The sequence below is a fragment of the Coregonus lavaretus genome (genome assembly GCF_964263955.1).
Source record: "Coregonus lavaretus genome assembly, chromosome: 23".
Classification (NCBI taxonomy): domain Eukaryota; kingdom Metazoa; phylum Chordata; class Actinopteri; order Salmoniformes; family Salmonidae; genus Coregonus; species Coregonus lavaretus.
Genome location: NC_140010.1, coordinates 2,019,846 through 2,044,400, shown reverse-complemented (window position 1 = coordinate 2,044,400; position 24,555 = coordinate 2,019,846). Strand labels below are relative to the sequence as shown.

General features: G+C 46.2%; 1 protein-coding gene across 1 annotated transcript in view; it reads left to right on the top strand.

Annotated features, from left to right (window-relative positions):
* The window catches only part of LOC311098761 (ZZ-type zinc finger-containing protein 3-like), an 84,858-nt gene extending 60,303 nt beyond the window's left edge, over positions 1-24,555 (top strand). The window contains exons 11-14 of the mRNA XM_084139324.1: positions 9,949-10,098; positions 16,210-16,344; positions 19,988-20,088; positions 23,149-24,555. Coding sequence (XP_083995450.1) covers positions 9,949-10,098; positions 16,210-16,344; positions 19,988-20,088; positions 23,149-23,293 — 531 coding nt within the window. The 3' untranslated portion in view covers positions 23,294-24,555. The remainder of the gene's footprint in view (positions 1-9,948; positions 10,099-16,209; positions 16,345-19,987; positions 20,089-23,148) is intronic.

The following is a 24,555-nucleotide window of genomic DNA, read 5'->3' as shown; positions in this document are numbered from 1 at the left end:
GGGTTTAGTTAAATAACCAGCGGTGGGGTCCGTAGAGAGTGGGTTTAGGTAAATAACCAGCGGTGGGGTCCGTAGAGAGTGTGTTTAGTTAAATAACCAGCGGTGGGGTCCGTAGAGAGTGTGTTTAGTTAAATAACCAGCGGTGGGGTCCGTAGAGAGTGTGTTTAGTTAAATAACCAGCGGTGGGGTCCGTAGAGAGTGTGTTTAGTTAAATAACCAGCGGTGGGGTCCGTAGAGAGTGTGTTTAGGTAAATAACCAGCGGTGGGGTCCGTGGCGAGTGTGTTTAGTTAAATAACCAGCGGTGGGGTCCGTAGAGAGTGTGTTTAGTTAAATAACCAGCGGTGGGGTCCGTAGAGAGTGTGTTTAAGTTAAATAACCAGCGATGGGGTCCGTAGCGAGTGTGTTTAGTTAAATAACCAGCGGTGGGGTCCGTAGAGAGTGTGTTTAGGTAAATAACCAGCGGTGGGGTCCGTAGAGAGTGTGTTTAGGTAAATAACCAGCGGTGGGGTCCGTAGAGAGTGTTTAGTTAAATAACCAGCGGTGGGGTCCGTAGAGAGTGGGTTTAGGTAAATAACGAGCGGTGGGGTCCGTAGAGAGTGGGTTTAGGTAAATAACCAGCGGTGGGGTCCGTAGCGAGTGTGTTTAGGTAAATAACCAGTGGTGGGGTCCGTAGAGAGTGGGTTTAGTTAAATAACCAGCGGTAAGATCCGTAGAGAGTGGGTTTAGTTAAATAACCAGCGGTGGGGTCCGTAGAGAGTGGGTTTAGGTAAATAACCAGCGGTGGGGTCCGTAGAGAGTGGGTTTAGGTAAATAACCAGCGGTGGGGTCTGTAGAGAGTGTGTTTAGTTAAATAACCAGCGGTGGGGTCCGTGGCGAGTGTGTTTAGTTAAATAACCAGCGGTGGGGTCCGTAGAGAGTGTGTTTAGTTAAATAACCAGCGGTGGGGTCTGTAGAGAGTGTGTTTAGTTAAATAACCAGCGGTGGGGTCCGTAGAGAGTGTGTTTAAGTTAAATAACCAGCGGTGGGGTCCGTAGAGAGTGTGTTTAGTTAAATAACCAGCGGTGGGGTCCGTAGAGAGTGTGTTTAGTTAAATAACCAGCGGTGGGGTCCGTAGCGAGTGTGTTTAGTTAAATTACCAGCGGTGGGGTCCGTAGAGAGTGTGTTTAGGTAAATAACCAGCGGTGGGGTCCGTAGCGAGTGTGTTTAGTTAAATAACCAGCGGTGGGGTCCGTAGAGAGTGTGTTTAGTTAAATAACCAGCGGTGGGGTCCGTAGAGAGTGTGTTTAGTTAAATAACCAGCCATGGGGTCCGTAGAGAGTGTGTTTAGTTAAATAACCAGCGATGGGGTCCGTAGAGAGTGTGTTTAGTTAAATAACCAGCCATGGGGTCCGTAGAGAGTGGGTTTAGTTAAATAACCAGCGGTGGGGTCCGTAGAGAGTGTGTTTAGTTAAATAACCAGCCATGGGGTCCGTAGAGAGTGGGTTTAGTTAAATAACCAGCGGTGGGGTCCGTAGAGAATGTGTTTAGTTAAATAACCAGCGGTGGGGTCTGTAGCGAGTGGGTTTAGGTAAATAACCAGCGGTGGGGTCCGTTGAGAGTGGGTTTAGTTAAATAACCAGCGGTGGGGTCCGTAGCGAGTGTGTTTAGGTAAATAACCAGCGGTGGGGTCCGTAGAGAGTGTGTTTAGTTAAATAACCAGCGGTGGGGTCCGTAGAGAGTGTGTTTAGTTAAATAACCAGCGGTGGGGTCCGTAGAGAGTGTGTTTAGTTAAATAACCAGCGGTGGGGTCCGTAGAGAGTGGGTTTAGTTAAATAACCAGCGGTGGGGTCCGTAGAGAGTGTGTTTAGTTAAATAACCAGCGATGGGGTCCGTAGAGAGTGTGTTTAGTTAAATAACCAGCGGTGGGGTCTGTAGCGAGTGGGTTTAGGTAAATAACCAGCGGTGGGGTCCGTTGAGAGTGGGTTTAGGTAAATAACCAGCGGTGGGGTCCGTTGAGAGTGGGTTTAGTTAAATAACCAGCGGTGGGGTCCGTAGCGAGTGTGTTTAGTTAAATAACCAGCGGTGGGGTCCGTTGAGAGTGTGTGTAGTTAAATAACCAGCGGTGGGGTCCGTAGAGAGTGTGTTTAGTTAAATTACCAGCAGTGGGGTCCGTAGAGAGTGTGTTTAGGTAAATAACCAGCGGTGGGGTCTGTAGCGAGTGTGTTTAGTTAAATAACCAGCGGTGGGGTCCGTAGAGAGTGTGTTTAGTTAAATAACCAGCGGTGGGGTCCGTAGAGAGTGTGTTTAGTTAAATAACCAGCCATGGGGTCCGTAGAGAGTGTGTTTAGTTAAATAACCAGCGATGGGGTCCGTAGAGAGTGTGTTTAGTTAAATAACCAGCCATGGGGTCCGTAGAGAGTGGGTTTAGTTAAATAACCAGCGGTGGGGTCCGTAGAGAGTGTGTTTAGTTAAATAACCAGCCATGGGGTCCGTAGAGAGTGGGTTTAGTTAAATAACCAGCGGTGGGGTCCGTAGAGAGTGTGTTTAGTTAAATAACCAGCGGTGGGGTCTGTAGCGAGTGGGTTTAGGTAAATAACCAGCGGTGGGGTCCGTTGAGAGTGGGTTTAGTTAAATAACCAGCGGTGGGGTCCGTAGCGAGTGTGTTTAGGTAAATAACCAGCGGTGGGGTCCGTAGAGAGTGTGTTTAGGTAAATAACCAGCGGTGGGGTCCGTAGAGAGTGTGTTTAGTTAAATAACCAGCGGTGGGGTCCGTAGAGAGTGTGTTTAGTTAAATAACCAGCGGTGGGGTCCGTAGAGAGTGGGTTTAGTTAAATAACCAGCGGTGGGGTCCGTAGAGAGTGTGTTTAGTTAAATAACCAGCGATGGGGTCCGTAGAGAGTGTGTTTAGTTAAATAACCAGCGGTGGGGTCTGTAGCGAGTGGGTTTAGGTAAATAACCAGCGGTGGGGTCCGTTGAGAGTGGGTTTAGGTAAATAACCAGCGGTGGGGTCCGTTGAGAGTGGGTTTAGTTAAATAACCAGCGGTGGGGTCCGTAGCGAGTGTGTTTAGTTAAATAACCAGCGGTGGGGTCCGTTGAGAGTGTGTGTAGTTAAATAACCAGCGGTGGGGTCCGTAGAGAGTGTGTTTAGTTAAATAACCAGCGGTGGGGTCCGTAGAGAGTGTGTTTAGTTAAATAACCAGCGGTGGGGTCTGTAGCGAGTGGGTTTAGGTAAATAACCAGCGGTGGGGTCCGTAGAGAGTGGGTTTAGTTAAATAACCAGCGGTGGGCTCTGTAGCGAGTGGGTTTAGGTAAATAACCAGTGGTGGGGTCCGTAGAGAGTGGGTTTAGTTAAATAACCAGCGGTGGGGTCCGTAGAGAGTGTTTAGTTAAATAACCAGCGGTGGGGTCCGTGGCGAGTGTGTTTAGTTAAATAACCAGCGGTGGGGTCCGTAGAGAGTGTGTTTAGTTAAATAACCAGCGGTGGGGTCCGTAGAGAGAGTGTTTAGTTAAATAACCAGCGGTGGGGTCCGTAGCGAGTGTGTTTAGTTAAATAACCAGCGGTGGGGTCCGTAGAGAGTGTGTTTAAGTTAAATAACCAGCGGTGGGGTCCGTAGAGAGTGTGTTTAGTTAAATAACCAGCGGTAAGATCCGTAGCGAGTGTGTTTAGTTAAATAACCAGCGGTGGGGTCCGTAGAGAGTGTGTTTAAGTTAAATAACCAGCGGTGGGGTCCGTAGAGAGTGTGTTTAGTTAAATAACCAGCGGTGGGGTCCGTAGCGAGTGTGTTTAGTTAAATAACCAGCGGTGGGGTCCGTAGAGAGTGGGTTTAGGTAAATAACCAGCGGTGGGGTCCGTAGAGAGTGTGTTTAGTTAAATAACCAGCGGTGGGGTCCGTAGAGAGTGGGTTTAGTTAAATAACCAGCGGTGGGGTCCGTAGAGAGTGTGTTTAGTTAAATAACCAGCGGTGGGGTCCGTAGAGAGTGGGTTTAGGTAAATAACCAGCGGTGGGGTCCGTAGCGAGTGTGTTTAGTTAAATAACCAGCGGTGGGGTCCGTAGAGAGTGGGTTTAGGTAAATAACCAGCGGTGGGGTCCGTAGAGAGTGTGTTTAGTTAAATAACCAGCGGTGGGGTCCGTAGAGAGTGGGTTTAGTTAAATAACCAGCGGTGGGGTCCGTAGAGAGTGTGTTTAGTTAAATAACCAGCGGTGGGGTCCGTAGAGAGTGGGTTTAGGTAAATAACCAGCGGTGGGGTCCGTAGAGAGTGTGTTTAGTTAAATAACCAGCGGTGGGGTCCGTAGAGAGTGTGTTTAGTTAAATAACCAGCGGTGGGGTCCGTAGCGAGTGTGTTTAGTTAAATAACCAGCGGTGGGGTCCGTAGAGAGTGGTTTTAGGTAAATAACCAGCGGTGGGGTCCGTAGAGAGTGTGTTTAGGTAAATAACCAGCGGTGGGGTCCGTAGAGAGTGTGTTTAGGTAAATAACCAGCGGTGGGGTCCGTAGAGAGTGTGTTTAGTTAAATAACCAGCGGTGGGGTCCGTAGAGAGTGTGTTTAGTTAAATAACCAGCGGTGGGGTCCGTAGAGAGTGTGTTTAGTTAAATAACCAGCGGTGGGGTCCGTAGAGAGTGTGTTTAGTTAAATTACCAGCGGTGGGGTCCGTAGAGAGTGTGTTTAGTTAAATAACCAGCGGTGGGGTCCGTAGCGAGTGTGTTTAGTTAAATAACCAGCGGTGGGGTCCGTAGAGAGTGTGTTTAGTTAAATAACCAGCGGTGGGGTCCGTAGCGAGTGTGTTTAGGTAAATAACCAGCGGTGGGGTCCGTAGAGAGTGGGTTTAGGTAAATAACCAGCGTTGGGGTCCGTAGAGAGTGTGTTTAGGTAAATAACCAGCGGTGGGGTCCGTAGAGAGTGTGTTTAGGTAAATAACCAGCGGTGGGGTCCGTAGAGAGTGGGTTTAGTTAAATAACCAGCGGTGGGGTCCGTAGCGAGTGTGTTTAGTTAAATAACCAGCGGTGGGGTCCGTAGAGAGTGTGTTTAGGTAAATAACCAGCGGTGGGGTCCGTAGAGAGTGGGTTTAGGTAAATAACCAGCGGTGGGGTCCGTAGAGAGTGGGTTTAGGTAAATAACCAGCGGTGGGGTCCGTAGAGAGTGTGTTTAGTTAAATAACCAGCGGTAAGATCCGTAGCGAGTGTGTTTAGTTAAATAACCAGCGGTGGGGTCCGTAGAGAGTGTGTTTAGTTAAATAACCAGCGGTGGGGTCCGTAGAGAGTGTGTTTAGATAATTAACCAGCGGTGGGGTCCGTAGAGAGTGTGTTTAGTTAAATAACCAGCGGTGGGGTCCGTAGAGAGTGTGTTTAGTTAAATAACCAGCGATGGGGTCCGTAGAGAGTGTGTTTAGGTAAATAACCAGCGATGGGGTCCGTAGAGAGTGTGTTTAGGTAAATAACCAGCGGTGGGGTCCGTAGAGAGTGGTTTTAGGTAAATAACCAGCGGTGGGGTCCGTAGAGAGTGGTTTTAGGTAAATAACCAGCGGTGGGGTCCGTAGAGAGTGTGTTTAGTTAAATAACCAGCGGTGGGGTCCGTAGAGAGTGGGTTTAGGTAAATAACCAGCGGTGGGGTCCGTAGAGAGTGGGTTTAGGTAAATAACCAGCGGTGGGGTCCGTAGAGAGTGTGTTTAGTTAAATAACCAGCGATGGGGTCCGTAGAGAGTGTGTTTAGTTAAATAACCAGCGGTGGGGTCCGTAGAGAGTGTGTTTAGTTAAATAACCAGCGGTGGGGTCCGTAGAGAGTGTGTTTAGGTAAATAACCAGCGGTGGGGTCCGTAGAGAGTGTGTTTAGTTAAATAACCAGCGGTGGGGTCCGTAGAGAGTGTGTTTAGGTAAATAACCAGCGGTGGGGTCCGTAGCGAGTGTGTTTAGTTAAATAACCAGCGGTGGGGTCCGTAGAGAGTGTGTTTAGGTAAATAACCAGCGGTGGGGTCCGTAGAGAGTGTGTTTAGTTAATTAACCAGCGGTGGGGTCCGTAGAGAGTGGGTTTAGTTAAATAACCAGCGGTGGGGTCCGTAGAGAGTGGGTTTAGGTAAATAACCAGCGGTGGGGTCCGTAGAGAGTGTGTTTAGTTAAATAACCAGCGGTGGGGTCCGTAGAGAGTGTGTTTAGTTAAATAACCAGCGGTGGGGTCCGTAGAGAGTGTGTTTAGTTAAATAACCAGCGGTGGGGTCCGTAGAGAGTGTGTTTAGTTAAATAACCAGCGGTGGGGTCCGTAGAGAGTGTGTTTAGGTAAATAACCAGCGGTGGGGTCCGTGGCGAGTGTGTTTAGTTAAATAACCAGCGGTGGGGTCCGTAGAGAGTGTGTTTAGTTAAATAACCAGCGGTGGGGTCCGTAGAGAGTGTGTTTAAGTTAAATAACCAGCGATGGGGTCCGTAGCGAGTGTGTTTAGTTAAATAACCAGCGGTGGGGTCCGTAGAGAGTGTGTTTAGGTAAATAACCAGCGGTGGGGTCCGTAGAGAGTGTGTTTAGGTAAATAACCAGCGGTGGGGTCCGTAGAGAGTGTTTAGTTAAATAACCAGCGGTGGGGTCCGTAGAGAGTGGGTTTAGGTAAATAACGAGCGGTGGGGTCCGTAGAGAGTGGGTTTAGGTAAATAACCAGCGGTGGGGTCCGTAGCGAGTGTGTTTAGGTAAATAACCAGTGGTGGGGTCCGTAGAGAGTGGGTTTAGTTAAATAACCAGCGGTAAGATCCGTAGAGAGTGGGTTTAGTTAAATAACCAGCGGTGGGGTCCGTAGAGAGTGGGTTTAGGTAAATAACCAGCGGTGGGGTCCGTAGAGAGTGGGTTTAGGTAAATAACCAGCGGTGGGGTCTGTAGAGAGTGTGTTTAGTTAAATAACCAGCGGTGGGGTCCGTGGCGAGTGTGTTTAGTTAAATAACCAGCGGTGGGGTCCGTAGAGAGTGTGTTTAGTTAAATAACCAGCGGTGGGGTCTGTAGAGAGTGTGTTTAGTTAAATAACCAGCGGTGGGGTCCGTAGAGAGTGTGTTTAAGTTAAATAACCAGCGGTGGGGTCCGTAGAGAGTGTGTTTAGTTAAATAACCAGCGGTGGGGTCCGTAGAGAGTGTGTTTAGTTAAATAACCAGCGGTGGGGTCCGTAGCGAGTGTGTTTAGTTAAATTACCAGCGGTGGGGTCCGTAGAGAGTGTGTTTAGGTAAATAACCAGCGGTGGGGTCCGTAGCGAGTGTGTTTAGTTAAATAACCAGCGGTGGGGTCCGTAGAGAGTGTGTTTAGTTAAATAACCAGCGGTGGGGTCCGTAGAGAGTGTGTTTAGTTAAATAACCAGCCATGGGGTCCGTAGAGAGTGTGTTTAGTTAAATAACCAGCGATGGGGTCCGTAGAGAGTGTGTTTAGTTAAATAACCAGCCATGGGGTCCGTAGAGAGTGGGTTTAGTTAAATAACCAGCGGTGGGGTCCGTAGAGAGTGTGTTTAGTTAAATAACCAGCCATGGGGTCCGTAGAGAGTGGGTTTAGTTAAATAACCAGCGGTGGGGTCCGTAGAGAATGTGTTTAGTTAAATAACCAGCGGTGGGGTCTGTAGCGAGTGGGTTTAGGTAAATAACCAGCGGTGGGGTCCGTTGAGAGTGGGTTTAGTTAAATAACCAGCGGTGGGGTCCGTAGCGAGTGTGTTTAGGTAAATAACCAGCGGTGGGGTCCGTAGAGAGTGTGTTTAGTTAAATAACCAGCGGTGGGGTCCGTAGAGAGTGTGTTTAGTTAAATAACCAGCGGTGGGGTCCGTAGAGAGTGTGTTTAGTTAAATAACCAGCGGTGGGGTCCGTAGAGAGTGGGTTTAGTTAAATAACCAGCGGTGGGGTCCGTAGAGAGTGTGTTTAGTTAAATAACCAGCGATGGGGTCCGTAGAGAGTGTGTTTAGTTAAATAACCAGCGGTGGGGTCTGTAGCGAGTGGGTTTAGGTAAATAACCAGCGGTGGGGTCCGTTGAGAGTGGGTTTAGGTAAATAACCAGCGGTGGGGTCCGTTGAGAGTGGGTTTAGTTAAATAACCAGCGGTGGGGTCCGTAGCGAGTGTGTTTAGTTAAATAACCAGCGGTGGGGTCCGTTGAGAGTGTGTGTAGTTAAATAACCAGCGGTGGGGTCCGTAGAGAGTGTGTTTAGTTAAATTACCAGCGGTGGGGTCCGTAGAGAGTGTGTTTAGGTAAATAACCAGCGGTGGGGTCTGTAGCGAGTGTGTTTAGTTAAATAACCAGCGGTGGGGTCCGTAGAGAGTGTGTTTAGTTAAATAACCAGCGGTGGGGTCCGTAGAGAGTGTGTTTAGTTAAATAACCAGCCATGGGGTCCGTAGAGAGTGTGTTTAGTTAAATAACCAGCGATGGGGTCCGTAGAGAGTGTGTTTAGTTAAATAACCAGCCATGGGGTCCGTAGAGAGTGGGTTTAGTTAAATAACCAGCGGTGGGGTCCGTAGAGAGTGTGTTTAGTTAAATAACCAGCCATGGGGTCCGTAGAGAGTGGGTTTAGTTAAATAACCAGCGGTGGGGTCCGTAGAGAGTGTGTTTAGTTAAATAACCAGCGGTGGGGTCTGTAGCGAGTGGGTTTAGGTAAATAACCAGCGGTGGGGTCCGTTGAGAGTGGGTTTAGTTAAATAACCAGCGGTGGGGTCCGTAGCGAGTGTGTTTAGGTAAATAACCAGCGGTGGGGTCCGTAGAGAGTGTGTTTAGGTAAATAACCAGCGGTGGGGTCCGTAGAGAGTGTGTTTAGTTAAATAACCAGCGGTGGGGTCCGTAGAGAGTGTGTTTAGTTAAATAACCAGCGGTGGGGTCCGTAGAGAGTGGGTTTAGTTAAATAACCAGCGGTGGGGTCCGTAGAGAGTGTGTTTAGTTAAATAACCAGCGATGGGGTCCGTAGAGAGTGTGTTTAGTTAAATAACCAGCGGTGGGGTCTGTAGCGAGTGGGTTTAGGTAAATAACCAGCGGTGGGGTCCGTTGAGAGTGGGTTTAGGTAAATAACCAGCGGTGGGGTCCGTTGAGAGTGGGTTTAGTTAAATAACCAGCGGTGGGGTCCGTAGCGAGTGTGTTTAGTTAAATAACCAGCGGTGGGGTCCGTTGAGAGTGTGTGTAGTTAAATAACCAGCGGTGGGGTCCGTAGAGAGTGTGTTTAGTTAAATAACCAGCGGTGGGGTCCGTAGAGAGTGTGTTTAGTTAAATAACCAGCGGTGGGGTCTGTAGCGAGTGGGTTTAGGTAAATAACCAGCGGTGGGGTCCGTAGAGAGTGGGTTTAGTTAAATAACCAGCGGTGGGCTCTGTAGCGAGTGGGTTTAGGTAAATAACCAGTGGTGGGGTCCGTAGAGAGTGGGTTTAGTTAAATAACCAGCGGTGGGGTCCGTAGAGAGTGTGTTTAGGTAAATAACCAGCGGTGGGGTCCGTAGAGAGTGGGTTTAGGTAAATAACCAGCGGTGGGGTCCGTAGAGAGTGGGTTTAGGTAAATAACCAGCGGTGGGGTCCGTAGAGAGTGTGTTTAGTTAAATAACCAGCGGTGGGGTCCGTAGAGAGTGGGTTTAGGTAAATAACCAGCGGTGGGGTCCGTAGAGAGTGGGTTTAGGTAAATAACCAGCGGTGGGGTCCGTAGAGAGTGGGTTTAGGTAAATAACCAGCGGTGGGGTCCGTAGAGAGTGTGTTTAGTTAAATAACCAGCGGTGGGGTCCGTAGAGAGTGTGTTTAGTTAAATAACCAGCGGTGGGGTCCGTAGAGAGTGTGTTTAGTTAAATAACCAGCGGTGGGGTCCGTAGAGAGTGTGTTTAGTTAAATAACCAGCGGTGGGGTCCGTAGCGAGTGTGTTTAGGTAAATAACCAGCGGTGGGGTCCGTAGAGAGTGTGTTTAGTTAAATAACCAGCGGTGGGGTCCGTAGAGAGTGTGTTTAGGTAAATAACCAGCGGTGGGGTCCGTGGCGAGTGTGTGTAGTAATCTGTTGTTGTCTGTAGGTGTCCAATAAGAGGCAGCACCACCTGAACAAGCACCTGTACCGACCGTCCACCTTCCTGACGTCATATGAGCCTCCTGTCTATATGGATGAAGAGGATGAGAGAGCCGCCTACTATAGCTCTCTACAGGACCCTGATGGAGACCACTCGGTATGTCACACACTGACAACACGGTACGACACACACACTGACAACACGGTACGACACACACACTGACAACACGGTACGACACACACACTGACAACACGGTACCACACATACTGACAACACGGTACGACACACACTGACAACACAGTACGACACACACACTGACAACACGGTACGACACACACACTGACAACAGCTTGCTGACTGATCTAAATCAAATCAAATTTGTGATTCCATTATTAAAGTGGCCAGTAATTCCTTGTCTATGTACAGTGCCTTGCAAAAGTATTCATCTCCCTTGTCGTTTTTCCTATTTTGTTGCATTACAACCTGTAATTTAAATGGACTTTTATTTGGATTTCATGTAATGGACATACACAAAATAGTCAAAATTGGTGAAGTGAAATGAAAAAAATAACTAGTTTAAAAAAATTCTAAAAAATAAATAACGGAAAAGTGGTGCATGCATATGTATTCACCCCCTTTGCTATGAAGCCCCTAAATAAGATCTGGTGCAACCAATTACCTTCAGAGTCACATACTTAGATTGCACACAGGTGGACTTTATTTAACTAAGTGTCACATGATCTCAGTATATATACACCTGTTCTGAAAGGCCCCAGAGTCTGCAACACCACTAAGCAAGGGGCACCACCAAGCAAGCGGCACCATGAAGACCAAGGAGCTCTCCAAACAGGTCAGGGACAAAGTTGTGGAGAAGTACAGATCAGGGTTGGGTTATAAAAAAATATCAGGAACTTTGAACATCCCACAGAGCACCGTTAAATCCATTATAAAAAAATGGAAAGAAAATGGCACCACAACAAACCTGCCAAGAGAGGGCCGCCCACCAAAACTCACGGACCAGGCAAGGAGGGCATTAATCAGGGAGGCAACAAAGAGACCAAAGATAACCCCGAAGGAGCTGAAAAGCTCCACAGCGGAGATTGGAGTATCTGTCCATAGGACCACTTTAAGCCGTACACTCCACAGAGCTGGGCTTTACGGAAGAGTGGCCAGAAAAAAGCCATTGCTTAAAGAAAAAAATAAGCAAACACGTGTTTGGTGTTCGCCAAAAGGCATGTGGGAGACTCCCCAAACATATGGAAGAAGGTACTCTGGTCAGATGAGACTAAAATTGAGCTTTTTGGCAATCAAGGAAAACGCTATGTCTGGCGCAAACCCAACACCTCTCATCACCCCAAGAACACCATCCCCACAGTGAAGCATGGTGGTGGCAGCATCATGCTGTGGGGATGTTTTTCATCGGCAGGGACTGGGAAACTGGTCAGAATTGAAGGAGTGATGGATGGTGCTAAATACAGGGAAATTCTTGAGGGAAACCTGTTTCAGTCTTCCAGAGATTTGAGACTGGGACGGAGGTTCACGTTTTGCTTTGAAGAATGGGCAAAAATCCCAGTGGCTAGATGTGCCAAGCTTATAGAGACATACCCCAAGAGACTTGCAGCTGTAATTGCTGCAAACGGTGGCTCTACAAAGTATTGACTTTGGGGAGGTGAATAGTTATGCACGCTCAAGTCTGTTTTTTTGTCTTATTTCTTGTTTGTTTAACAATAAAAAATATGTTGCATCTTCATGTTGTGTAAATCAAATTATACAAACCCCCAAAAAATCAATTTTAATTCCAGGTTGTAAGGCAACAAAATAGGAAAAATGCCAAGGGGGGTGAATACTTTCGCAAGCCTCTAAGGTGCAGGGTTGAGTAACCGGGTGGTAGCCGGCTCGTGATGGCTAACTAACAGTTTGATGTATTTATTATGGATCCCCATGAACTCTTACTCGGATCCAGCTAAATTAAGGCAGTTTATACAATTTAAAAAAACATTACAATACATTCACAGATTTCACAACACACTGTGTGCCCTCAGGCCCCTACTCCACTACCACATATCTACAACACAAAATCCATGCGTACGTGTGTGTATAGTTGGTATGTTATCATGGCCTTGAGATAGAAGCTGTTTTTCAGTCTCTCGGTCCCAGCTTTGATGCACCTGTACTGACATTTACATTTACGTCATTTAGCAGACGCTCTTATCCAGAGCGACTTACAAATAGGTGCATTCACCCTATAGCCAGTGGGACAACCACTTTACAATCTCTTTTTTTTTTTTTTTTTTTTTTTTTTTTTGGGGGGGGGGGGGGGGGTAGAAGGATTACTTTATCTGACCTCGCCTTCTGGATGATAGCGGGGTGAACAGGCAGTGGCTCGGGTTGATGTCCTTGATGATCTTTTTGGCCTTCCTGTGACCTCGGGTGCTGTAGGTGTCCTGGAGGGCGGGTAGTTTGCCCCCGGTGATGTGTTCGGCAGACCGCACCACCCTCTGGAGAGCCCTGCGGTTGCGGGCGGTGCAGTTGCCGTACCAGGCGGTGATACAGCCTGACAGGATGCTCTCAATTGGACATCTGTAAAAGTTTGTGAGGGTTTTAGGTGCCAAGCCAAATATCTTCAGCCTCCTGAGGTTGAAGAGGCGATGTTGTGCCTTCTTCACCACACTGTCCATTTCAGAATGTCAGTGATGTGTACGCCGAGGAACTTTTTTTGGTGTGTTCTAATAGAACTGTGTCCATATAGAATTTATATTTGTCATCCTGATTTCCTGACCTTTTTTGGAATATCATTATATTCGTTTTATTTAGATTAACGGTCCGAGCCCAGGTCTGACAGAACCTGTGCAGATGATCTAGATCAGGGGTGTCAAACTCATTTTAGCTCAGGGGCTACATGGAGGAAAATCTATTCCCAAGTGGGCCGGACCGGTAAAATCATGGTATATATAACTTAAAAACAACAACTTCAGATTGTTTTCTTTGTTTTCTTTGTTTTAATACTATAGTAATAGTACAAGCACAACATCACTATTAATCATAAAACACCTCAAGTTATTTGAAATTCTGAGGACAAACAACACACAAACACACAATGCCTCAGTGATTCACAGAAGTATATCACAGATCACAGAACTATATCAGGGTGTCTCATGCAGCACTTTAAGTGGTGTTGCATAGTTTATTTGACTCCTGATACCTGGCATCTTTTAGCTTTCACCAGCGCATCAATATCAGGCGTCACATCCTGAGTGGCAGCCAACTTCAGGATGTGATTCAATTGCTTGTGCGTGAGCCTTGAGCGCAGCTTTGTTTTATTCATGACGTTATCCATCTTTAATGACTTGCAACACAAAGCCTCCTGGTGCAAAATACAGTGAAAAGTCAAAAAATCACGTCCTCCATTTGCAGATTGCACTTTCTCTCTGAACTTTGTCACAACGCCTGCTTTTTTCCCGATCATTGAGGGCGCACCATCTGTAGCCAGGCTGACAGCGCGGGACCAGTCCACTCCGACCCTGTCCAGCGCGCCGACGAGTGCAGTGAAAATATCAGCTGCTGTCGTTGTATCTGTCATGGGCACCAACTCCACGAACTCCTCGGTGACGGTCAATGTGTCATCAACTCCGCGGATGAAAATGGCCAGATGTGCAACATCTGTAATGTCCGTGCTTTCATCAATTGCAACCGAAAATGCAATACATGACTTTACTTTTTGCTTCAACTGGCTGTCCAAATCCACTGAAAGATCGGAAATCCTGTCTGCAACTGTGTTTCTTGTCAGGCTGATATTTGCAAAAGCCTGGTGCGTTTCAGGGCACACAATCTCTGCTGCCTTCATCATGCATGTTTTTACAAATTCACCCTCACTAAATGGTTTTGAAGCCACTGCGATTTCATTAGCAATGAGGTAGCTAGCTTCACTGCAGCGTCACTGATGTCTCGGCTGTGAGTAAACACAGACTGCTGTTTCTTCAGACCCGCCAACAGTTCATTCACCTTCTCTCATCTCCGCTGTCCTTGAAAGTTGTCATATTTGTCGGCATGAAGACTCACATAGTGGCGACGAAGGTTATATTCTTTCAGCACTGCAACATGCTGTGAACACACCAAACATACAGCTTTCCCATTCAATTCCGTGAATAAATAGAAGGATGACAATTTTTCTTGGAACACTCTGCACTCTGCGTCCACTTTTCTCTTTTTTGACAGAGACATATTGGGGCAATGAGGGTGCCAAAGCACATAATGTTAAAAGTAGAAGCCGTAATAAATATCGCGGGCAAAACAAAGTAGCTCATCCGGACTGGCTGCACTTGCTTGACCTATTTGCTCTGCCCCGGTATAAACAGTTTGCTTGCTTAACACAATTGCTATTGCGCCATCGAGTGGACACAATTAGAACAGCAGTTTATTTTATTGAAAAATTGCAGCTAATTTTTATACTTTACAAAATCATCTCGCGGGCCGGATTAAACCCGTTTGCGGGCCTGTTCTGGCCCGCGGGCCGGACGTTTGACACCCCTGATCTAGATGCTGTTGTAACCCCTCCTTAGTGGGAGACAGTAGCACCAGGTCATCTGCGTACAGCAGACACTTGATTTCAATGTTGTGTAGGGTGAGACCAGGTGCTGCCGATTCTACTAATGTTTTTGCCAATTCATTAAATACCTGCAGTTAGGATAATGTTGAAGAGTTTGAGTATAGCCAATTTGAATTTGTGGTCTGTATATTTGATCATTTAAAATACCATCAGCACCACAGGCCTTTTTGGGTTGGAGAGTGCAAAGTTTTTCCAATAATTATTGTTCTGTAATTGGGGTATCCACAGGATTCTGATAGTATTTGACTGCTGATTCAAGGATTTGTAATTGTTCTTGTACATCTTGTTGTTCTGGGCTCTTTGTTATATTGCTGTAGAGGTTTGCAAAGTGATTTCTCCCCATTTTGGATAGCCAATTCCTCATTATGAGGTTTGTTTAATTTATTCAAATTTTCCCAGAAGTGGTTTGATTCTATGGATTCCTCAATCACAACCAGCTGATTTCTAATGTGCTGTTCCTTTTTTGTTCTTAGTGTGTTTGTATTGCTTCAGTGTTTCCCCATATTGAAGACGTATATTTTTGTTGTCAGGGTCTCTGTGTTTTTGATTAGATTTATTTCTCAATGACTTTCTTAGATTTTTGCAATCATTATCAAACAATTTTTCATTATCTATTATTTTTGGTTTGCTCTTATGTTTCTTTAGATTAGCCAAGGAGGCTAATTTGTCAAATATAAAGTTTATGTTCCAAACGGACAAATTTACATCTTCATTGCTGTATGAGAATGTTAAGGCTAAAGTTGTCCAGGAGAGATTGTATTTTTTGGCTACTAATTGCTTTTTGGTAGATTTCTGTACTGTTTGCACTCCATCTATAGGTCTGTTTAGCACCATGTAATTTATTGGGCCGTGATGCTTCATGGTTGGGTTCTGCTCTTCTCAGATACACTGTGATTTTACTGTGGTCAGAGAGAGGTGTTAGTGGGCTGACTGTGAAGGCTCTGAGAGACTCCGGGTTGAGGTCTGTGATGAAGTAGTCTACAGTACTGCTGCCAAGGGATGAGCTGTAGGTGGACCTACCAAAAGAGTCCCCTCTTAGCCTACCATTGACTATGTACAGACCCAGTGTTCGACAGAGCTTCAGGAGCTGTACTCCATTTTTGTTTTTCACTTTGTCATAGTTGTTTCTAGGGGGGTATGTGGGGAGGGAAAGGTTGTTGCTTCCCGGTAGGTGTTTGTCCCCATGACTGTTAATAGTGTCTAGTTCTTCTCTCTCTCTCTCTCCTCTCTCTCTCTCTCTCTCTCTCTCTCTCTCTCTCTCCTCTCCTCTCCTCTCCTCTCCTCTCCTCTCCTCCTCTCTCTCTCTCTCTCTGTCTCTCTGTCTCTCTGTCTCTCTCTCTGTCTCTCTGTCTCTCTCTCTGTCTCTCTGTCTCTCTCTCTCTCTCTCCTCGCTGAGATAAACACACACATGCTGTGAAAGTGCGTCAGCAGCAAAGCTCATATGTAAAGTCATTCAGATTCCTGTCACTACTAACAGTCCTGTGGATTTGAGGAATCAACCAATCAGTCTTAGTTGGATAGAGGATCTGCATGCTGCTCTTCAGAAACCTGACTGTTAATGTTAGTCTGTCACACTAAAGAGTGTGTGTCCTTGTCCCTGTTTGAGTGCCTGCGTGTGTGTGTGTTGTGTGTTGTGTGTGTGTGTGTGTGTGTGTCTCCAGGATGAGGATGGTGTACCTGTGGAGTTGAGACACCTGCCGGAGTACAAGGAGCTTCTGGAGCTGAAGAGGATGAAGAAACACAAACTACAGGAGATCCAGGCTGAGAGCGGCATGGCCCTTCACCATGGATACAAGGTACACACACACTGCCATGGCCCTTCACCATGGATACAAGGTACACACACACTGCCATGGCCCTTCACCATGGATACAAGGTACACACACACTGCCATGGCCCTTCACCATGGATACAAGGTACACACACACTGCCATGGCCCTTCACCATGGATACAAGGTACACACACACTGCCATGGCCCTTCACCATGGATACAAGGTACACACTCACTGCCATGGCCCTTCACCATGGATACAAGGTACACACTCACTGCCATGGCCCTTCACCATGGATACAAGGTACACACTCACTGCCATGGCCCTTCACCATGGATACAAGGTACACACACACTGCCATGGCCCTTCACCATGGATACAAGGTACACACTCACTGCCATGGCCCTTCACCATGGATACAAGGTACACACTCACTGCCATGGCCCTTCAAGAGATACACTATATATACAGCAGTATGTGGACACCCCTTCATATTAGTGGATTCTAATAGAGATGCACTATATATACAGCAGTATGTGGACACCCCTTCATATTAGTGGATTCTAATAGAGGTACACTATATATACAGCAGTATGTGGACACCCCTTCATATTAGTGGATTCTAATAGAGATACACTATATAAACAGCAGTATGAGGACACCCCTTCATATTAGTGGATTCTAATAGAGATGCACTATATATACAGCAGTATGTGGACACCCCTTCATATTAGTGGATTCTAATAGAGATACACTATATAAACAGCAGTATGTGGACACCCCTTCATATTAGTGGATTCTAATAGAGGTACACTATATATACAGCAGTATGTGGACACCCCTTCATATTAGTGGATTCTATTTCAGCCACACCTGTTGCTGACAGGTGTATAAAATCGAGCACACAGCCATGCAATCTCCACAGACAAACATTGGCAGTAGAATGGCCCATACTGAAGAGCTCAGTGACTTTCAACGTGGCGCCGTCATAGGATGCCACCTTTCCAACAAGTCAGTTTGTCAAATTTCTGCCCTGCTAGAGCTGCCCCGGTCAACTGTAAGTGCTGTTATTGTGAAGTGGAAACGTCTAGGAGCAACAACGGCTCAGCCCCGAAGTGGTAGGCCACACAAGCTCACAGAACTGGACCGCCGAGTGCTGAAGCGCGTAAAACTCGTCTGTCCTCAGTTGCAACACTCACTACCGAGTTCCAAACTGCCTCTGGAAGCAATGTCAGCACAATAACTGTTTGGCAGGAGCTTAATGAAATGGGTTTCCATGGCCGAGCAGCCGCACACAAGCCTAAAATCAATGCGCAATGCCAAGCGTCGGCTGGAGTGGTGTAAAGCTCGCAGCCATTGGACTCTGGAGAACGCTACCTGCCCCAATGCATAATGCCAACTGTAAAGTTTGGTGGAGGAGGAATAATGGTCTGGGGATGTTTTTCATGGTTCGGTCTAGGCCCCTTAGTTCCAGTGAAGGGAGATCTTAACGCTACAACATACAATGACATTCTAGACGATTCTGTGCTTCCAACTTTGTGGCAACAGTTTGGGGTTAGGCCCTTTCCTGTTTCAGCATGACAATGCCCCCGTGCCCAAAGCGAGGTCCATACAGAAATGGTTTGTCGAGATCAGTGTGGAAGAACTTGACTGGCCTGCACAGAGCCCTGACCTCAACCCCATCGAACACCTTTGGGATGAATTGGAACGCCGACTGCGAGCCAGGCCTAATCGCCCAACATCAGTGCCCGACCTCACTAATGCTCTTGTGGCTGAATGGAAGCAATGTTCCAACATCTAGTGGAAAGCCTTCCCGGAAGAGTGGAGGCTGTTATAGCAGCAAAGGGGGGACCAACTCCATATTAATGCCCATGATGTTTGACGAGCAGGTTTCCAAATACTTTTGGTAGCTGACTGTCTATACTGTCCCTCTATAACAATAAGGAGGTGTGGTAGATAGGTAGCTGAATGTCTCTACTGTCCCTCTATAACAATAAGGAGGTGTGGTAGGTAGGTAGCTGACTACTGTCCCTCTATAACAATAAGGAGGTGTGGTAGGTAGGTAGCTGACTGTCTCTACTGTCCCTCTATAACAATAAGGAGGTGTGGTAGGTAGGTAGCTGACTACTGTCCCTCTATAACAATAAGGAGGTGTGGTAGATAGGTAGCTGAATGTCTCTACTGTCCCTCTATAACAATAAGGAGGTGTGGTAGGTAGGTAGCTGACTACTGTCCCTCTATAACAATAAGGAGGTGTGGTAGGTAGGTAGCTGACTGTCTCTACTGTCCCTCTATAACAATAAGGAGGTGTGGTAGGTAGGTAGCTGACTGTCTCTACTGTCCCTCTATAACAATAAGGAGGTGTGGTAGGTAGGTAGCTGACTGTCTCTACTGTCCCTCTATAACAATAAGGAGGTGTGGTAGGTAGGTAGCTGACTGTATCTACTGTCCCTCTATAACAATAAGGAGGTGTGGTAGGTAGGTAGCTGACTGTCTCTACTGTCCCTCTATAACAATAAGGAGGTGTGGTAGGTAGGTAGCTGACTGTCTCTACTGTCCCTCTATAACAATAAGGAGGTGTGGTAGGTAGGTAGCTGACTGTCTCTACTGTCCCTCTATAACAATAAGGAGGTGTGGTAGGTAGGTAGCTGACTGTCTCTACTGTCCCTCTATAACAATAAGGAGGTGTGGTAGGTAGGTAGCTGACTGTCTCTACTGTCCCTCTATAACAATAAGGAGGTGTGGTAGGTAGGTAGCTGACTGTCTCTACTGTCCCTCTATAACAATAAGGAGGTGTGGTAGGTAGGTAGCTGACTGTCTCTACTGTCCCTCTATAACAATAAGGAGGTGTGGTAGGTAGGTAGCTGACTGTCTCTACTGTCCCTCTATAACAATAAGGAGGTGTGGTAGGTAGGTAGCTGACTACTGTCCCTCTATAACAATAAGGAGGTGTGGTAGGTAGGTAGCTGACTGTCTCTACTGTCCCTCTATAACCATAAGGAGGTGTGGTAGGTAGGTAGCTGACTGTCTCTACTGTCCCTCTATAACAATAAGGAGGTGTGGTAGGTAGGTAGCTGAATGTCTCTACTGTCCCTCTATAACAATAAGGCCTGAGGTTGTGGAGTGAATGGATACAGCCCTTAGCCGTGATATATTGGCCATATACCACAAACCCCAGAGATGCCTTATTGCTATTATAAACTGGTTACCAACGTAATTAGAGCAGGAAAAATAAATGTTTTGTCATACCTGTGGTATGACAATATACCACGGCTGTCAGCCAATCAGCATTTCAGGGCTCAAACCACCCAGTTTATAATGGCCAATATACGACAGCAGCTGTTCTTAGGCACAGCCCACACACACAGACACACACACACACACACACACACACACACACACACACACACACACAGACACATAAGCACACACACACAGATTAACACACAGACACGGATGCACATATACCATAAACCCCAAGGTGCCTTATTGCTATTATAAACTAGTTACTAACATAAATGGAAAAGTAAATTAGTATTTTTGCATCATACCTGTGGTATATTGTCTGATATTCACAAGGCTGAAATGCTGTTTCATCCAATCAGCATCCAAGACCCAAACTTCCTGGTTTATAATGTCATGTTAACCTTCTGTCTCTCTCTCCAGTGTGACGTGTGTGGTGTGGAGCCAATCCAGGGGGTGCGGTGGCATTGTCAGGACTGTCCCTCATACAACGCTGTAGACTTCTGCTCCAACTGCTCCGACTGGTGAGTCCTGCCTGGCTGGGGATCTGTTCATCAGGCTAGAAATGGGTTAAAACATTTTTAAACACAGCCAAACGGGACTATGTATGATTGGGGTCTGTTCAGTAGGAGCCAAACAGGACTATGTATTGACTGGGGTCTGTTCGGTAGGAGCCAAAAGGAACTAAACAATTTCAAACACATGTAAAAAAAAAATAATACATTGTGTCGGAAGTCAAAAGTTTTGAGAATGACACAAGTATTGGTCTTCACAAAGTTCGCTGCTTCAGTGTTAGGAGATATTTTTGTCAGATGTTACTATGATATACTGAAGTATAATTACAAGCATTCCATAAGTGTCAAAGGCTTTTATTGACAATTACATTAAGTTTATGCAAAGAGTCAATATTTGCAGTGTTGACCCTTCTTTTTCAAGACCTCTGCAATCCACCCTGGCATACTGTCAATTAACTTCTGGGCCACATCCTGACTGATGGCAGCCCATTCTTGCATAATCAATGCTTGGAGTTTGTCAGAATTTCTGGGTTTTTGTTTGTCCACCCGCCTCTTGAGGATCGACCACAAGTTCTCAATGGGATTAAGGTCTGGGGAGTTTCCTGGCCAGAGAAAATGACTTTACCCCAGTCCTCAGCAGTCCAATCCCTGTACCTTTTGCAGAATATCAGTCTGTCCCTGATGTTTTTCCAGGAGAGAAGTGGCTTCTTTGCTGCCCTTCTTGACACCAGGCCATCCTCCAAAAGTCTTCGCCTCACTGTGCGTGCAGATGCACTCACACCTGCCTGCTGCCATTCCTGAGCAAGCTCTGCACTGGTGGTGCCCCGATCCCGCAGCTGAATCAACTTTAGGAGACGGTCCTGGTGCTTGCTGGACTTTCTTGGGCACCCTGAAGCCTTCTTCACAACAATTGAACCTCTCTCCTGGATGTTCTTGATGATCCGATAAATGGTTGATTTAGGTGCAATCTTACTAGCAGCAATATCCTTGCCTGTGAAGCCCTTTTTATGCTAAGCAATGATGACGGAACGTGTTTCCTTGCAGGTAACCATGGTTAACAGAGGAAGAACAATGATTTCAAGCACCACCCTCCTTTTAAAGCTTCCAGTCTGTTATTCTAACTCAATCAGCATGACAGAGTGATCTCCAGCCTTGTCCTCGTCAACACTCTCACCTGTGTTAACGAGAGAATCACTGACATGATGGCAGCTGGTCCTTTTGTGGCAGGGCTGAAATGCAGTGGAAATGTTTTTTGGGGATTAAGTTCATTTTCATGGCAAAGAGGGACTTTGCAATTAATTGCAATTCATCTGATCACTCTTCATGATATTCTGGAGTATATGCAAATTGCCATCATCAAAACTGAGGCAGCAGACTTTGTGAAAATTAATATTTGTGTCATTCTCAAAACTTTTGACCACGACTGGAGATAGGCTCATAACAGTGTGCTGGACTTTTTCCCAATATTTAGTTTTTGGTAACGCTTTATTTGAAGGGTACTTATACAGTCTTCATAAGTTAAACTATACATAACACGTTCATAAACACTATGTAATCATGAAATGTTTTATTTATTTTGTTTTTACAATAAATTAAGAAGTACAGAATGAAATGTAATGTACAGTATGAAAAATTGCCAATTATTTATTTATATATATTTTAGGGCTGTCAAAAATAGCGCGTTAACGACGTTAATTAGTTGTTTGCTGTTAATTACGTCAATTTTTTTAACGCATTTCACGCATGCGCAGTGTGACAAATTATTCAGGTCAGGAAAGTGGTTGGGAGCTAGAGGCGAGATGGAGCAAGGTGAGCAAAGTGGGCCTATTGACGGATTCAAATATAAAAAGAATGATGATGGTACAGTTAACAAGTACAAGGTTATTTGCAAGATTTGTAAGAAGGAGTTTCAATTTCACCGGAGCTGTTCAAGCTTGAAGTACCATGTCAACGCCAAACATGCGTTTGCTGGGCCGTCAGATTCAGCAAGTGGTTTGCGCCAGACCACGCTGAATGTTTGCAGGCAATTAACAAAATCAACCTCAGATAATTTGACCAACACAATAGCAAAATGGATTGCAAAGGATTGTAGACCCATTAGCATTGTAGAAGACTCAGGTTTCCTTGATGTTTTGCAAGTGGCGTCTCAAGACTCATTCTATAAGCCACCGTCAAGAGCCACAGCCAAAGACAAATATTATGGTGTGTAGTATGTTTCAGCTTGATTTAAAACACCATTATTTGGCTGTGTTAATAAACAGACATAATATGAAAATTATGTATCTGTGTCCTGTTATTTATCTTTTGGTATGCATTTCAGAAAAAAAATGGTTAGGATTCAGGTGTAATTGCAAATAGTGATTAATCATGATTAATCCACTGAAAATTCTGATTAATTTGATTAAAAATTTTAATCATTTGACAGCCCTAATATATTTCCCCTGTCCCCTCCTCCAGCCTGTTCATGACAGAGAACCGCAATCCTCTTTTCAAATAGCATGTATTAAAGGTTCAATACAGCCGTTTTTATCTCAATATCAAATCATTTCTTAACAATTAAGTACCTTACTGTGATTGATTGCCATTAAAATGGTCAACAACAAAAAATATGCTTGTTAGCAAAGAGCAATTTCTCAAGCAAAACATTTGCTAGGGCTGTCTGGGAGTGGTCTGAGTAGGGAGGGGCAAACTGAAAACTAGCTGTTATTGGCAGAGAGGTTTGGAACTCGCTTTCTTATTGGTCTACTAACTCATTTACTGCCTGGTGATGTCAAAACTCCATCCCACCAAATTAGGCTGAAATTTCAGGCGGCCTTTACAAACAGCTCTTACACTAAAAGGGCATTATCATAATTATCACAATTTCACAGTATTATTCCAACCTCCATGGTGTGGAAATATATTTAAAATACAGGATAATCACATTTTTGACTGCACTGGGCCTTTTTAAAAACCTTCCTAAACTTTTTCCAATGGCCATTTAGTAACCTTCACATTGGCAGCCTTGTTGCGTATGCCTTAGATAACTTTTTATGAACCTGTCTTTCCCCTGTTTGTCCCCTCCTCCAGCCTGTACAAGACGGAGAGCCACGCGCCCTGCCACCGTCTGGAACCGGTCTATCACCATGAGACCTTCCTAGACAGGGACTACTGCCTGGATCAGACCCCTGGATATAACTATCTGGACCCAAACTACTACCCTGCTAACAGATGACGGAGGTCACAGACTGGCCCCCTAAACTCCAGCCCAGGGGCCACACTTTCAGTTACACCAAACGGCCCCTAAACTCCAGCCCAGGGGCCACACTTTCAGTTACACCGAACGGCCCCTAAACTCCAGCCCAGGGGCCACACTTTCAGTTACACCGAATGGCCCCTAAATTCCAGCCCAGGGGCCACACTTTCAGTTACACCGAAGGGCCCCTCGCGTCCAGGTACCAGGGGCCATAGTTTCAGCCCAGGGGCCACAGTCACCCAGCCTCAGCCCACACAGCTATCCTCAGACAGCTAGCCTCCGGATCCCAGGGGCCCCAGCCAGCTAGCCCCAGGCTCAACCTACAGCAGCAACCAACTGGCACTGTGTGGCTCATGGCCTGAACCTAGACGGCTCTCAGACCAGCTACTCGGCTCACCCCACCCTGCTAGCCCAGCAGACTGGTGGTGGTGGTGGGGGGAGGTGAAACTGGCTGCCCCGCAGACTCCATTTTGGATCTAAGTAGCGGTCTAGGACACGCTCACTTCTCCGACAGGTTACCATAATGACCAACGAACTGAACATAACGGTCTCTGAAATATATATAACAAAACAACACTATAAATAAATGAAAAATGAAAAAGGCACACCGACATTCCCGACCGCCAACACAGACTCAAGGAGGGCCATCCTCTTCTCCTCTTCCTCCTCCTCTTCCTCCTCCTTCTCTCCTCCATACTTCCCTGTGCTGCTTGTTAACCTGGGGAATGGAAGTGCTGGGGTGTAGAGGCGCTGGGGTGTAGAGGTAATTCAAGATGGTGGTGAAGGAAACTGACTCTATTCAGACCACCTGAACTTGTTTTTGTTTTCCATTGCAAAAAGTTTTGCTACGTTTTGCAGTAATGCATATGACCCTGAGTGCTGAGACTGGTGTGTGTTGATGGTAGTGTGGTGGTCTGGTCTCCCAAGTCACGATGACAAGAGTCAATATGTTCCTAGATAGATAGATATCTGTCGTTGAGTATTTGTGATGAACCAAGCCTCTTCTGTTGTGAACTGGGGGCGGGGTTGAGGAAGGAGCTTGATGCCGATGAGAGGCGTGTCTTTCATTCCTACTAGATTTTAAACCAATCACAAGACAGGCGTTTGCTGGTGTTGTCAGATGAATTCATGGTAACAGACCCCTGACATACCTCCACCTCACGTCTCCATGGAGATAATGTCAGTCGGCCAGCAGCTAGTCACCTCTCCCTCTTCTCTCCACTCTCCTTTCTTCTCTTCCC